Source organism: Sapajus apella, unplaced genomic scaffold (assembly GCF_009761245.1).
Source record: "Sapajus apella isolate SASKATOON/1434 unplaced genomic scaffold, GSC_monkey_1.0 scaffold66, whole genome shotgun sequence".
Classification (NCBI taxonomy): Eukaryota; Metazoa; Chordata; class Mammalia; order Primates; family Cebidae; genus Sapajus; species Sapajus apella.
In genome coordinates, this window is record NW_022437006.1 from 3,584,657 (window position 1) to 3,599,147 (window position 14,491).

Genomic DNA, 14,491 nt, shown 5'->3' on the forward strand with positions numbered 1-14,491 from the left:
ATTCCACGAAATAGTCTTTGATAAAGTCAGTGTTCATCAGTAGAAATGAAAACAATATAAATAATCAAAGGAGACAGCATAATTCTTAGAAAAACCAAGCTAATGCCCTTATTAAACAATAACGTCATTCAATTAAATCAATGTTTGACATACTGAATTTAATACATATTGTACTGAGTTACTGAAATAAAACAGATGGTGTGTAATATTTAGCATGTTACTCAAAATGCCCTTCCTTAATATAAAGATGAACAAATTTTTTTTTTTTTTTGAGATGAGTCTCATTCTATTGTCCAGGCTGGAGTGCAGTGGCATGATCTCCACTCACTGCAACCTCCGCTTCCCGAGTTCAAGTGATTCTCCTCCCCCAGCCTCCCAAGTAGCCAGGATTACAGATGCCTGCTACCATACCAGCTAATTTTTGTATTTTCAGCAGAAATGGGGTTTCACCATTTTGGCCAGGCTGGTCTCGAACTCCTGACCTCAGTTGATCCACCTGCCTCAGCTTCCCAAAGTGCTGGGATTACAGGTGTGAGCCAACATGCTCAGACCAAAATGGAGAAATTCTTATGCTATATGCTAGAGGGGTAAATGTCAAGCTACTAAAGGGTATCAACATACCAATTACAACAATTGCAAAAAACTGTCGGTACACATATAAAAACAGACTAAAAAGAAATGTAGCAAAATGCTAGTAGTAATTATATTAGGGAACTATGATTGATTGTTTTTCTCAACGTTCCTGGTAATTTTTCTAATGTGATTAACCTATTTCAGTAACAGAAAAAAACTAAGTAAAAATAACTTTCTTATGGAATTACATACTGATTTTGAGATTAGACAGGCTTACAATATATACTTTCAGAGAGGCTTATAAGATATACATTCTGATTCTAAATATCAGTCTTCTTCTAAAATGCCTTCAGGCAAGTTTTTATATAAGCTCTATTAATAAGTATTGCAGGTACACTGCCCCATTAGCTCTAGGTAACAGGAAAAAAAATTTATCAAAAAAGTTAATATATAATTAAAATTTTTATATTATTACTTCTGCTTCTTTTACTCAGTTTACCCCTTACAGTGCTATTTTATCCATAGCCTAGTTTAGTAATTTCTTGCAAAGGTTGATGAAAGGAAGTAAAAGGAAAGCATTAGCAATAGTTCCTTCTGCAACCTAATTCAGAAGGAAAATTCATATTTTTACTATCCACTTGAGTTACCATTCTCTTACATTAGGTTAAGCAACTAGTAAAAAGTCTAACTCAAAACTACTATTAATCTCAAAAAGTATATGGTAGTAACTTTACAAACACTAAGAGCTATGCTAATTAAAAGCCTTTGTGGGAAAAGAAAGAATAAAAATAGTGAATACTAATACAGTATAAAAGGACGAATTTGATGGAGCAGATCAGTATGGTATGTGATTTACATATTGAAAGCAAAAAGAAAACTGGGAGACTGGATAGAATACGGTTTTTGGAAGTACTTAAACATGCTGTTATATCACTTATAGTGGTGTAAGAGATGCTTAAAAAGCAAAAAAACAGACACCAAATACAGACACCTTTAAAGCACCTTGCAAATTTAAGTTAAGGGTTACACCTCAGAGAATAACTAATCCAGTTGCTAGAGTCTGGAATATAACCAACATACCCATGGTTGGTATCCTAGTCTGTTTCATGGTGCTATAACAAAATACCACAGACTGAGTAATTTATAACGAACAGAGATATATTTCTTACAGTTCTGGAGTCTGGGAACTGCAAGGTCAAGAGGTCTGCATGTGGCAAGGTCTTTCTTGCCGCATCATCCTAAGATATGCAAGACAGCATGCACAAGAGAGCAAGAGGGGGCTAAACTCTTTCATAACAAATCTCAAGATAACGAAACTACTCCCGCAATAATGACATTAATCCATTCTGCCCTCATGAACTAATCACTTCTTCTTAGGCCCCACTTCCCAGCATTGTTGCATTGGGGATTAAGTTTCCAACACATGCACTTTTGAAGGGACACATTCAAACCATAACAGTTGGTTATACCAAATTCATCTAATAATATTACTACCTCTTTCATGTGGTTGTCTATTGATCCTTTCCCAAATCCACTGAGGTAGGAGAGAATTATTGAAGGAAAACTTAACTTTATTGGTAAGAGTCTAAACCAAAAGTTTTCTGACCATGTAATGCTCATTCTATTATAGCACATTGCCTTCAATTACTTTAATGCCTCCAGCTTATGTAATTCCAGTGCACAATGGACACTCAATAATTATGTATTAAATGAATGAATTTTGATCTAAGAAAGTAAGTAGGAAGCAATACAAGCTACAGATGCCCTGTGCCTCATTAGTACAGTGTGATCAATATGCCACATCATGATAAACTACAGCTTGACTCTCCAAGGTCTCCTGTTCCCACTTGCTGAAAGATAAAGGCTTATTTAGAACAACTCCTAGATGACTTAGTAGCCGTATTAAATAATGTGAATATCTACTCTGAAAAAATATAATTCCTTCATCATGTTGAGAAGTCTATGATGATATCAGGCCTAAGTGACAGGTACATCTCTCCAAAGTTGAGAATAATTCAAATCCAGCTAACATCTCATTACATACTAAGAGACCCCAAAATGGGGAATAAACCTTGAGCTGTCCTTGAATTCTTTTTTAGCCTCTAGGTAGGTCCGTGATCCTCACCATTCCACAATTAAGTTTGAACATTTTCCTTGGTTCTTTCCTCCTACTGAAGAAGCAGATGGAGGTGCCCAAGTAGACTGACCCTGGGGTTAAATCCTGAATGAAACTTACTACAGTCTTGGTACTTAGATATCTACTTGTCTCAAGTCAATGGCCCAATGTCCCTCACATGTTCTATGGTAATAGTGCTTAAATATTATTTGAGTTTTTGAACCTTTTAAGCCATTTCCTATTGGAATTTCAGAGGGAGAGAGAAAAGAATCATATATGGCAGGTCTAAGACCCCAAATGGCAGAAATTTTTCTGCATGACAGCAGTCTAGAAAAGCTTTGTGTAGATGTGGGATTTAGAATGCTTTCTGGGTGACAGGCCTCCATTACAATCAAAATGTATTGTATTCTATATTTCCTTCTGAAATAAAGTCTGGTTAAGAACCACCTATTTAGTGAAATAACACTCAAAAGGAGGTCTTTTTAAATCACTCAGATTTCTGCCTCAATCTTCCATTCCAGATCCCCAAAAATATGCCTCACTCCAGTCCACCCACACCCTACACTCCAGCCACCTTCCCTGTAGTGAGGTTGTTATTACTGCAATGTGCCATAATCCTTCAGTCTGTTCGAGTAAAGTATTAAGAACCAAAGTGGGAGGAAGCAGGGCAGCCACATGTCCCAGGCCTACAATTCACAAAAGAGCTTCTATTTACATGTTTAAAATTATTTTCAAATTAGACTATAAACAAACTGTATTTCTCTGGTTGTTGAGAAAGCATTAATGTGCTACGTGCAAATGTTAAAAACAGTCTGCATTTTTTTATAATTCAGTTCTGGCATTTCTTCATATCTTAATTTATCAGAAACCTCAAAATTAGACCTGAGCTTCTACCCCTGGGTTCCTCTCCCTTTACTTCTGCGAGATCTCTGTTAGAATCACTGATCAAGTTCCTACTACTGAGGTGCTCCTAAAGCCAAAATAATGGGCTGACAGTGGACGACCCTATCTAAATGTCAAACCAAAATTATCTAAGGAATGCTCAAGGGATTAAAATTGTAAGTTATTTCAATATAAAGATTATTTCTTGGAAGTATATTAGCAATACATGAAGTCCTAAAAAATCCACAGCACTAATCAAGACTTGAGCTACTAGTCATGTGACCTCTATCAATTCCTTTATAACTTCTCTGGGCCACTAACATCTCAACTATCTCGAAGAAGGGGCCTCAATCAATTAGTCCTTTCAAGATCCCTTTCAACTTTAAAACCGATTTTGTCAATAATTATAAGGGTTTACTTTATAATCTTTTTTTTTTTTTTTTTTTGACAGAGTTTCACTATGTTACCCAGGCTGGAGTACCTGGCTATTCACAGGAGTGATCATGGCACACTGCAGCCTTAAATTTCTAGCCCCAAGCAATCTACCCACCTCAGCCTCTCAAGTGGCAGAGACTACAGGCACACACCACAGTGCCAGCTTTAAAAATTTTTAATAATTGCAAAAAAATCAAAGGACAAGGTAACCTCAAATATAATTCTGAAACCTTCAGAAAGATCTCATAATAATTGTATAGTATCATGAAAACTGTCCCTTTGGCTTGGCTGTCATTTGCTTCAAATAATGCCTGAGCCACAGGAAAACTATTTTAACACTGAGAAGATTAAATAGTTAATCCATTGGGAAACCAAGTTGAATCCACAAATCCCCTTTCTAAAGAGAAGCACTGAAAATAACAACAAACAACTTTGTTTCATTTTGTATAAAACTGATCTAACGATATGCAGTAAACAAATACTACTATCTGCCATGCATTTTCATTGATATGTTTTCCTTCCTAATTTGAAACTCAGATTATGTCAGGCCACAAGTGATTTTGACAGAAAGCAACCATTTATAAGCCCAAGACTCATCTTTGAGCTGTAACATGTCTTAGGGAAAAATATTTATAATAATGAATATTCCAAGTCAATTTATTTGAGGAGGAATTGATGAGAATTGGAAGATAGGGCATATTAGAATATTAACTGCTAAGATAATTTCTGCTTTCATGGTTTCACTAAACTGGAATTTCTAGTGCATCATTCACTACCCCATAATTATGCATCAAAATATTAACCAATTAGCAGGTAAGATGGCAAGAGCTCAAGGGGTAGTAATAATTAGACATGAAACCTGAACTTCCATCAAGTCCCAAATAACAAACAGGTCCACTAATTAATAAACCATATCTGAAGAACAAGTATCGACTCATATTCTGTAAATGAAATTATTTCATTGACTTTCTACTTGTATTATCTGCTGGTTTTTCAGTCTACTCTCTTTCATTTCCATTATTTCCTCATCCAAATACAAAGACATATAAGTAGGGAATGATATAAGTAATATCCTCCTAATGCATGGCATTTTGTATGAAATGTTTGGAAGCAGGGCACAATTTAAAAACTCATTGTGAGAAATGTATGAACTAAAAAGTCACTGAGGAAAATAAGAGAGAAATAAAAACTCAAATCTAACTTTCATTTCTGGTGTGTGCCATTGATTCTGTTGTGTGTTCAACCCAACATATTTCATGTGTTTAAAAGCATTGTACTGCTAGATCTAAGCTCCATGAAAACAAGGACAACATGTGTCATGTGTGTTGTGGTAGGAAAGTGTCTGGCACATAACAGGCACTTAGAGATTTGTTGCATTAAGGATGAAACAAACAAATAACCAAACACCAAATAACCATCTATTTCCATAAATGTTTTTCAGAGGTCTTGCTTAATTGCCCCCATATTTTTTGAACATTAAATTATTTCTAATAATTTACTTCACATGTATATTTAGAGTTTGAACTTAAAAGATCCCTATTACATTGAAGATATTAAATAAAATGTTTTTAAAACATTTAGAAATATGTTTCAGAGCACAGCAATAGATATCAGAAACCTGAACTTGAGTTCCAATTCTGTTACTTAATGGTGAATAAACCTTAAGGCTCAATTTTCTTCTCTGTAAAATAGAGATGATAATAGTTGCCCAGGCTATCTCATAGAATTTTAATGTAGAGTAGATAAAATATTGTTCAGGCTGGTCCAAGTGCAGTGGTGTTTAGAACTAACTGATCACAACCAGTTACAGATTTCTTTGCTCCTTCTCCACTCCCACTGCTTCACATGACTAGCCTAAAAAAATTATAAAATAAAATAAAATAAAATATTGTTCATTTGTGTTATAACCAGAATGGGACAAAGAGACAATTACAGCCTACATGTTTCTTCTTCAGTGACAAGGATACCTAAATAAATTATATAATTAGGAAAGTCAAGTTAGAAATATTAAAATAGTTCCTTCCTGTTAATATAGAGGCATCACTAGTGCCTGCAGTTTGACTAACAACAACTAAAATCACATTTAACAGACTGCACATGAAAAGTTCTTACAACTCTTAATATCTTTAGGTTGCCATGTCAGCACTGGGAAAAAGAAAATTATAGTGAGGTCACATGGCAAATAAGTGCTAGTGACATACCTAAAACTGAACTTCTGACTGTCCAAATAGCCCCTAAGCCTGCTGAGCAATGCTCTTCCTTAAAGTGCTTTGGTAAGGTGAAAACCCAGCAAGCAGAAACACAAATTAGACCACATTACACGCTAATCCAAACTCAGTGTCAAGGACAGGCACAGTTCTCTGATAAAACCAGGCAAGGAAATTTCGGTTTCTACACACAGAGAATAACATAAAAACACAAAGGTCCTTTCTGTATCTCCATTTTCACCAAGCTCTTGACATATTTTGCAAGCTAAAGTTCTTGAAAAGGAAAAACATTTCAAAGCTGTTGTGTCAGCAGAGGTAGAAAAGAGAAAGAGACACATCATCTCATCATGTATTAGATTTAGAATATGAAATGTTTGATTTTATCATTTTGAGTTAACTATTAAGATCAATTCAGCATACTTAGATAATAAGAATAGATTATATATCGTAATTTATCGTTCATTTTTGTTGGCAACATTTATCTAAGCCATCCATTCAACTTACCACATTTTCTAGGAAATCAGCTACCTTATTATTGAGTCTAAAATCCATACCTTCCTACACCCATACTCTCTGAGGAAAAAAAGTGTTGCTGTTGAATCACATCTTACATGTATATATACTTGTGTGTGCACATGCATATCCACTCTAAAACCAGACACCAATATGTTGGTATTTTCTTAATCTAAGGATATGATTAGTCCATGATGGGGTGTCTGTGAAAAGTTTTATTCTAAATGTATTCCTCACATTTTTAAGTTATGGTGCAGCGGTATCCAATAGACACGTATACTGTGAACCACATATAGTTTTAAAATTTTTAGTAACCATATTTTTAAAAAGGAAAAAGGAATAAATAAAATTAATTTTAATTATAATTTATTTAACTCAATGTAAGTAAAGTATTACCGTTTCAACATATAGTCAATATAAAAATTGAGATATTTACATTCATTTATTCAGAGTAAGTCTTTGAAAGCTAATGTGTATCTGTTACACTTACAGTCCTAATCAATTCGTACACTAAATTTTCATCAGAAATACTTGTATCACTATTGTGATTTCAAAAACTTTACAGTTGCAAAAGTAGATCCAAGTTGGTCAAAGCACACTTAAAAGTTTCTAATAACTAGATGAAGGGCCAGTTTTTACATTTACATTTTAACTCATTGAAACGAAATAAAATTAAAATTTTTGTTTCTTAGTAGCATTAATTGTAATTCAAGTGCTTAATAGTCACATGGGGTTGGATAGCAAGGGCTGTCATCTGAATCCATATCTATCTCGAAGAAAGAAACCCCACAGAGCATCTCAAATATACTGTCAAAGGGTGTTTTTGGAAATTGAATAAAAATTTTTCTACCTAAATGAGAAACTTTCTGTTTAATGTCTTTTTCCCAAAGCCTTATACGATCCATTCACTTATTTTGAGAAACCTACAATAGCATCAACAGCTTTAACATGCTGATCAGCCTTTAATAAAACATAAGCACCTCTAGGATGCATTTCCACAATTATATTATTCGTTAAAGGAAAAAAGCAGGTCAAATGCTTCTGTTGGTTTAGCATATAGACATACAATTTTGTACTGATTTATTTATTCTGCTGAGGAAGCCTGTCACAAACTGAAGGGTAGGATAACAGAATGCTGGAAAGATTAAATAATTTGAGGAATTTTTTTTTTCTTTTTTTCCCACCAAATCTCATGTTGAAGAGGAAATATTTTAGTTACATTCAGGTCCTGTCTTAGCTCTACCTGTTCTAGCAATATCAGAATATGAATAACCTCTGAAAGCCATTCTTTTGTAACTGAACTTACACAAAATCAAGAAAATGCAACTGACCCAAAGCTAAGTGAAACTTCGCAAAGCCATGTTCTTGCCTCTCACCTCTGCAGAGTTAATGGTTAAGAACTTGGGCTATAGAGTCAAGCTATCTGGGTTGAAACCCTGGTTCTCTCATTTGTTACCAATTTAACTTTGAGTGGTTTACTTAATCTTTCTGTGTCTCATCTAAATGACCATAATAACAGGACCTAAGTGACAGATTGTTATGACGAGGAATAAATAAGACTTTACATGAGATAAAACATCTTAACATGCAGCACTAACCATGGCACACAGTATAGGTTAAACAATTATCACTACTTTTAGCATATAAATCGGGATAACAGAGATGGGGATATGTCTTCAATAAATATTGGTTATAAATTAACAATATAAGTCCAAATACTTTATAAATACTAAAGTGCTATATGAGTAGAAGCTATTTTTATCCTATTATAAAGTAAGTTTACAGGGTAGCTCTGTTCAGAGAACAACGTATTTAATGAAAGAAATCCTGGATTTAGCAAGGCGCAGTGGCTAATGCCTGTAATCCCAGCAATTTGGGAGGGACGGCTTGAGCCCAGGAGTTCAAGAACACCCTGGTTCCATATCTACAAAAATTTCTAAAAATTAGCCAAGCAAGGTAGCACATGCCTATGGTCCCAGCTACTCAGTAGGCTAAGACAAGAGGATTGCTTGAGCCCAAGAGATTGAGGCTGCAGGGAGCTATGATGATACCATGACACTCTAGCCTGGGTGACAAAGCAAAACCTTGTTTCAAAAAAGAAGGAAGGAAGGAGGAAGGAAGGAAGGAAGGAAGGAAGGAAGGAAGGAAGGAAGGAAGGAAGGAAGGAAGGAAGGGAGGGAGGGAGGGAGGGAGGGAGGGAGGAGGCAGGGAGGCAGGCAAAGAAAGAAAAGAGAAAGAGGAAGGAAGAAGGAAGGGAGAGAGGAAGGAAGGGAGGAAGGGAGGGAGGGAAGGAAGGGAGGGAAGGAAAGAGAAAGAAAGAAGGAGAGAGGGAGGGAGAAAAAAAGATAAAGGAAGAAAGAAAGAAAAAGAAAAGAGAGAAAGAAAGAGAAAAGAAAAGAAAAAAGAAATACTGATTTCAACAAATTGAATCTTAGCAATGTGGCTAAGTTATATCAAAGTTTTTATAAAGCCTTTTCCCCAAAATCAAACCCACATTCATTCACCTAAAAAGTCCTAGCAAAATACAAGTCGTTTATCAGTCAACATTGCTCTGCTTGCCTCCCTTGAAAGCAGCATTGGATTTAACAGAATGGTCAGTAAACTACTTTGTGATATGCTAAAGAATTCACATATAAAAATCTCAAATCTCTAAAAACAAATTATCTGTTTTCACTAATATTTTATGCAACTTCTTCACCTTCCTTCCTTGATCAGATCTCCTAATAAAATTGCCCCTTACTGGATTTTTTTTTTTTTTTTTTTGTTCGTTTTAGACAGAGTTTGGTTCTTGTTGCCCAGGCTGGAGTGTGATGGCAGGATCTCGGCTCACTGCATCACTGCAACCTCCGCCTCCCGAGTTCAAGCGATTCTCCCGCCTCAGCCTCCCAAGCAGCTGGGATTACAGGCCTGCGCCACCACGCCCAGCTATTTTTGATTTTTAGTAAAGACCAGGTTTCTTCACATTGGTCAGGCTGGTGTCCAACTCCCGACCTCAGGTGATCCGCCCTCCTCAGCCTCTCAAAGTGCTGAAATTACATTCGTGAGCCACCGAGTCCGGCTCTTACTGGGTTTTCCGTCTTTTTCCTTGCCCTTTCTCTGCCCTAGTGCAGTCATTAACTGGTATTAAAGGGCCAAAAGAGAGGTAGTGGCCGTGAATGGGAGAAACAGACTAACAATTGGATAAGTAGCCTTAGAATAACCAGGAAGGACTAATTAAAGCTTCACAAACTTTCTAACAGGTGATTCTGACCAGTCGTAAAACAGTCACCTCCCTGGGTGGTAATTTCCTCATCTGTAAAATGAAGGTACATTAAGAAAAGAAAAAAAAACTCACTTTATTCTTTAAGTTAAAGATACAGCGTATACAAAGCAGCCATTAATATGTCTAACCCAAGATGTGTCACTAATATAGTAACTATAGAAATGCCTCGAGGAGAGAATTTTAAAAACAATTTTCTGGAAAGACTAGACTAGGAGATTGTTAATAATTTCTAATATCTTGGAGTGCAGATTATTTTTGTAATCCTTAAAGCATAAATAAAGAGACGTGAATTAACAGTAGACTCTCAAAGCTGTGAAAGCCACGCACTTACACTAGGATGAATGCTTCATTAATTTTTCACACAGTGTGATGATGTTGCAATTTTCCATGAGCAACTGTCAGAGCTTTCCTTCTTGATACGTATCAAAACAGCCTAACTTACACTGAATACTCGTGCCTGTCATTGACTGAAATATAATTTTGATGTATTTAGTATTTCCAAACTCACGCCCTGGCCTGTGTAACGTTACGATGACATTGTATCCATCCTGCCTAACGTCAGTATGTTTCACCCAGTCACCCATTTCACCCTTCCTCTGGCTAAAGAGCTTTCTTCCTTCTGTAGACCTCTCTCCGGTGTATTTTACCTTAAATAGTACTCCCATTCCAACAACCAAAAGGCCAGATCTGTCTCTGCTACCCACACGCGGGGGCATATCTAATCCCCGGGATGCTGAAAAAGACGTCCCGTTTGCACAGACATCACAACCCGAGTGGGCGCGCGGCGGGCCCTGCGGTCGCCGCGGCTGTCAGTCAGATGCTTTGTCTCCTGCCTGGGAAGGCCGGAGCTGCATGGACACGTATGACAGACACTGTAGAACTAAAAAAAAAAAAAAAAAAAAAAAAAGACCACAGCCCCGCGCAGAGGCAGCTCCTCCCGGACAGGCGATCGCTTAAAGCGGCCAGACCTGAGGAGACTGAACCGGCGAGGGGACGGAGGGGAGTGATGATGGCTTTTCCCTCCGGAGGAATCAAGACGCCCCCCAGGGACCCGGCGCCGCGCGGCCGCCAGCCACCTGCAAAAGCAGACGGCGTGAGGGTGGCGCGGTCTCCCTGCCAGCACCCGGCCGCGCGTGCCAGGCCGGCGGGGACCCACTGCCTCAGTTTCCTCAGCCGCAGACCCCGGCCAGGAACGCCCCTCAGGTCGCTCCACCCGGCAGCCGGTGCCCGGGGCCACAGCCAGGTCCTTGCCTCGCCCTCAACCCGCCGCCCGCCGCCCGCCGCCCGTCCTCACCTGACAGCCACCCGCACGGAGCTCTCGTCCGGGGCGCCCAACATGTTGGCGGCGGGCGGCGACCGGGCCTCTGGGCCTCCGCACCGTGGAGCTGAGGCGCCGCCGGGGCCGCGGGGCTCGGGCGCAGTAGGCTGGGGCGTCTGCGGGCGGGCGGGCGGCCGGCTCACCTCCGCCGCGCTCCAGCCATGTTGGGCGACTGAATGGAAAGGTGGAGGCGGCGCTGAGGCAGCAGGAGGAGGAGGTGATTCACGGCTCGCGGGCGCCCGCCCCTTCCCCCGCTCACCCCTCAGGATCTGGGGCGGGGACGGAGCGCGCTAGAACTGCGAGCGAGACGGTGGAGAAGTCAACAGGCCGCCGGCGGCCTCGGGGCGGCCGGGTGAGCGCGCCCTGCCCCCTCCGCTGGGGACGCAGCCTCTCAGCGGCGGAGCTGGGCGCTCCACGCCCGCCGGGGCGCTCCGGGCTCCTCGCCCCGCACTGCGTCAGCCGCGGCCGCGCAGCTCGGCCCCACCTCGCCCTCCCCCAGCCAGTGCCCCGCCCTGCCCTCGGCGGGACACTGCCTGGCGCTGCTGGGCAGGGAGGCGAGGGGGAGGGATGCCCGCCGCCGGCTGCCCTCGCCCGAGGGCGACCAGCCTGTGCGTCCTTCCAGGCTCTTCTGCGAGAAGGAAGCAGCGGGTGCACGCGCCACTGCCAGGTCTCTTCTCACATCCAAGCTTGATTCAGCGGCGCGCCGGGAGCCAGCCAGCTGCTGCTCTGGTTCGGCTTTGTGTCCCTCGCATACCCTTATTGTCCTGTCTGCAGCTTGGACTTTGACCCCCTTCCCTAGCCCCCAGCTGAACGCCCCCTCCTCCCTCCCCGGAGTCGGTCATTCATGCTAAACGGACTCCCCGGTTTGTCCACTGTCTCTGGGCAGCTGGGCTGTTCCACAGACCATTGCCCGTTTACCAGCTCTGGCGGGATATGGAAATGATTTTCTCGAGACTCCTGAATGCGTTTCTGTTCAACCATTTGTACGCTGGTAAATGAACTGCACCCTGGTACTGCCAAGTGTTCCCAGAACTGAATATCCACCAAGATCTGCTGTGTAGTAAATCCTTCCAAACTGATATTCTTTCCCTTCTGGCCTTTGAAAAGCACCTCCCAATGCCGGGATTCTCTCAACATTGACCCATTGTGGTTTCTGTTTGTCACTATTGTGCTTCCACATGCCTTCAGATAGCTCTGTGGAAACAGCCTTTATTAGCTTTGCCACAGAGTATCTTTTGTGGACTGCTCCATACATCTCTATAAACAAACATGTGGTTTCAAACAAAAATGGCATCATAGATTAAATGGCACTATCCAAATAAAGGCACTACCTCAAGTGCCTACAATCTACAATCACACACCTAATCATCTTGTTCAGCAGTGATACAGCAGCGTGGCTCAGAGCAGGCAGCGACACCTTGGGAAAATCATGAAGTGTTTGATGATTTAAACCCAGGCGAAGGGCCAATGGGGCATATAATAATAGATAGTTTTAAACTTATTCTGTCCTTTAATTTTACTACCTCTAAATCTTATCAGACATGTAACTGGGAGGTAAAGAGGGCAGAGATGCTGAGTATCCTTCTATAGATCAAATTGGTGGCAACACTCTCCTCTGATTACTCTTTTTTGGAAGACTTTCCCTAGCCTCAAAATTTATCCGTGGACAAATCAGGGCTGCATTTCACCCTGCCCTGGCAAGCCCATATCTGGATGGATCTGGACTGGCCACCTTGCTTCTTGTGTTGATGAAAGTTTCAATGAAAGCAAGAATGGCCCAGCACATTTAGCAAGAAAACTAAAGAGAAATTTGTATTAATTCAAGATCCTCTTTAAAAAAAAAAAAAAAAAACATTATTTTATTTTATTTTTTGGCACAGAGTCCTGCTCTGTTGCCTAGGCTGGAATGCAATGGTGCAATCTCGGCTCACTGCAACATCCTCCTTCCAGGTTCAAGTGATTCTTGTGCCTCAGCCTCCCAAGTAGCTAGGATTTCAGGTGTGGGCCACCACATCCAGCTAATTTTTGTATTTTTAGTAAAGACAGGATTTTCACCATGTTTCCCAGGCTGGTCTCACTCCTGACCTCAAGTGATTCACCCGCCTTGGCCTCCCAAAGTGCTACATCACCTGGCCCAAAAGAGTTCTCATTTTAAATAACTACAGTATGCATTATGTGTCTCAATAAGGGGGTTCACAAACACAAATGCCTACAGGAACCAGGCAGGTAGAGCAGAGAGCGGAGCAAGGTGAATACTATGACAAAGGTGAGGACTATGATAAAATAGAGACATGGGCCCCTTCCATCCTCAACTCTGGCTGAATATTGCCTTGATGAAATGCAAATCCAATGATGCCAAGATTTTTGTTTCTTGTATGCATGTTGTTCTCAAGAAAGAGAGAAACACAGATATTTATGCAAAAACTCCTTAGTTTTAAATACCAACAACTAATTCAGCACAATATTTACATATGCTGCAAACCTGTCAAAATATGTCTCAGGCCAACTTTAGTCCCAAGCCACCAGGCTGGAATTTCTGGACAAAACATTAGCACCAATAATAGCTGTGCCTTTGAGTTCATATTGCACATGGTTTCAGGAAGAGGCAGTGTAAAAATTCAAATTCTCATTAATGACCTAGCCAGTAACTTTTCCCCAAATTTCTAAAGTTGTAAAATTAACATACTATTTTATATTTAGTTCAAATTCATTTGTAGCTGCTATAGCACCTTTCCTTATAACTCCTCTAAATAATCTTAATTTCAAGAAAGTTCCCAGGGCAGAGCTTTTACTACAAGAGTGGTTTAAGTCCTATTCCAATCATTGACTCAATAAATATTTACTAAGTGATTATATGAAAACAAAGTGAGGGACACCAGTGATTTAGAGAAAAATAAGACAAGTCAGTGCTTACAAAGAGTTTACTGTCTAGCACAGGAAGATATATTTTAAAATACATAAGTGGAATAACAGAAATTAGGAGAGAAATATGATGAATTTGACCTGGAAGGGTAATGAATTCTTCAGATATAAACTGCTAGGGATGGTCTCCCTGAGTCCACTCTTGCCTTCATTGCAGAAACACTGTCTTTTTTTTTTTTTTTTTTTTTTTTTCCCTGAGACAGAGTCTCACTGTTGAGCAGGCTGAAGTAAAGTGGGGTGATCTCGGCTCAATGCAACCTCCT

The 14,491-nt window shown here is 40.1% G+C and overlaps 1 protein-coding gene across 14 annotated transcripts in view; it reads right to left on the reverse strand.

The window, feature by feature from the left end:
- The window catches only part of KIF21A (kinesin family member 21A), a 153,017-nt gene extending 141,269 nt beyond the window's left edge, over positions 1–11,748 (reverse strand). For 13 of the 14 annotated variants that reach the window (XM_032248322.1, XM_032248321.1, XM_032248328.1 and 10 more), the window contains exon 1: positions 11,283–11,709. In XM_032248322.1, coding sequence (XP_032104213.1) covers positions 11,283–11,326 — 44 coding nt within the window. In that variant the 5' untranslated portion in view covers positions 11,327–11,709. Of the gene's footprint in view, positions 1–11,282 lie in introns of all 14 variants that reach the window. The other variant, XM_032248319.1, reaches the window with a different exon arrangement.
- Positions 11,749–14,491: the final 2,743 nt, after the last annotated feature.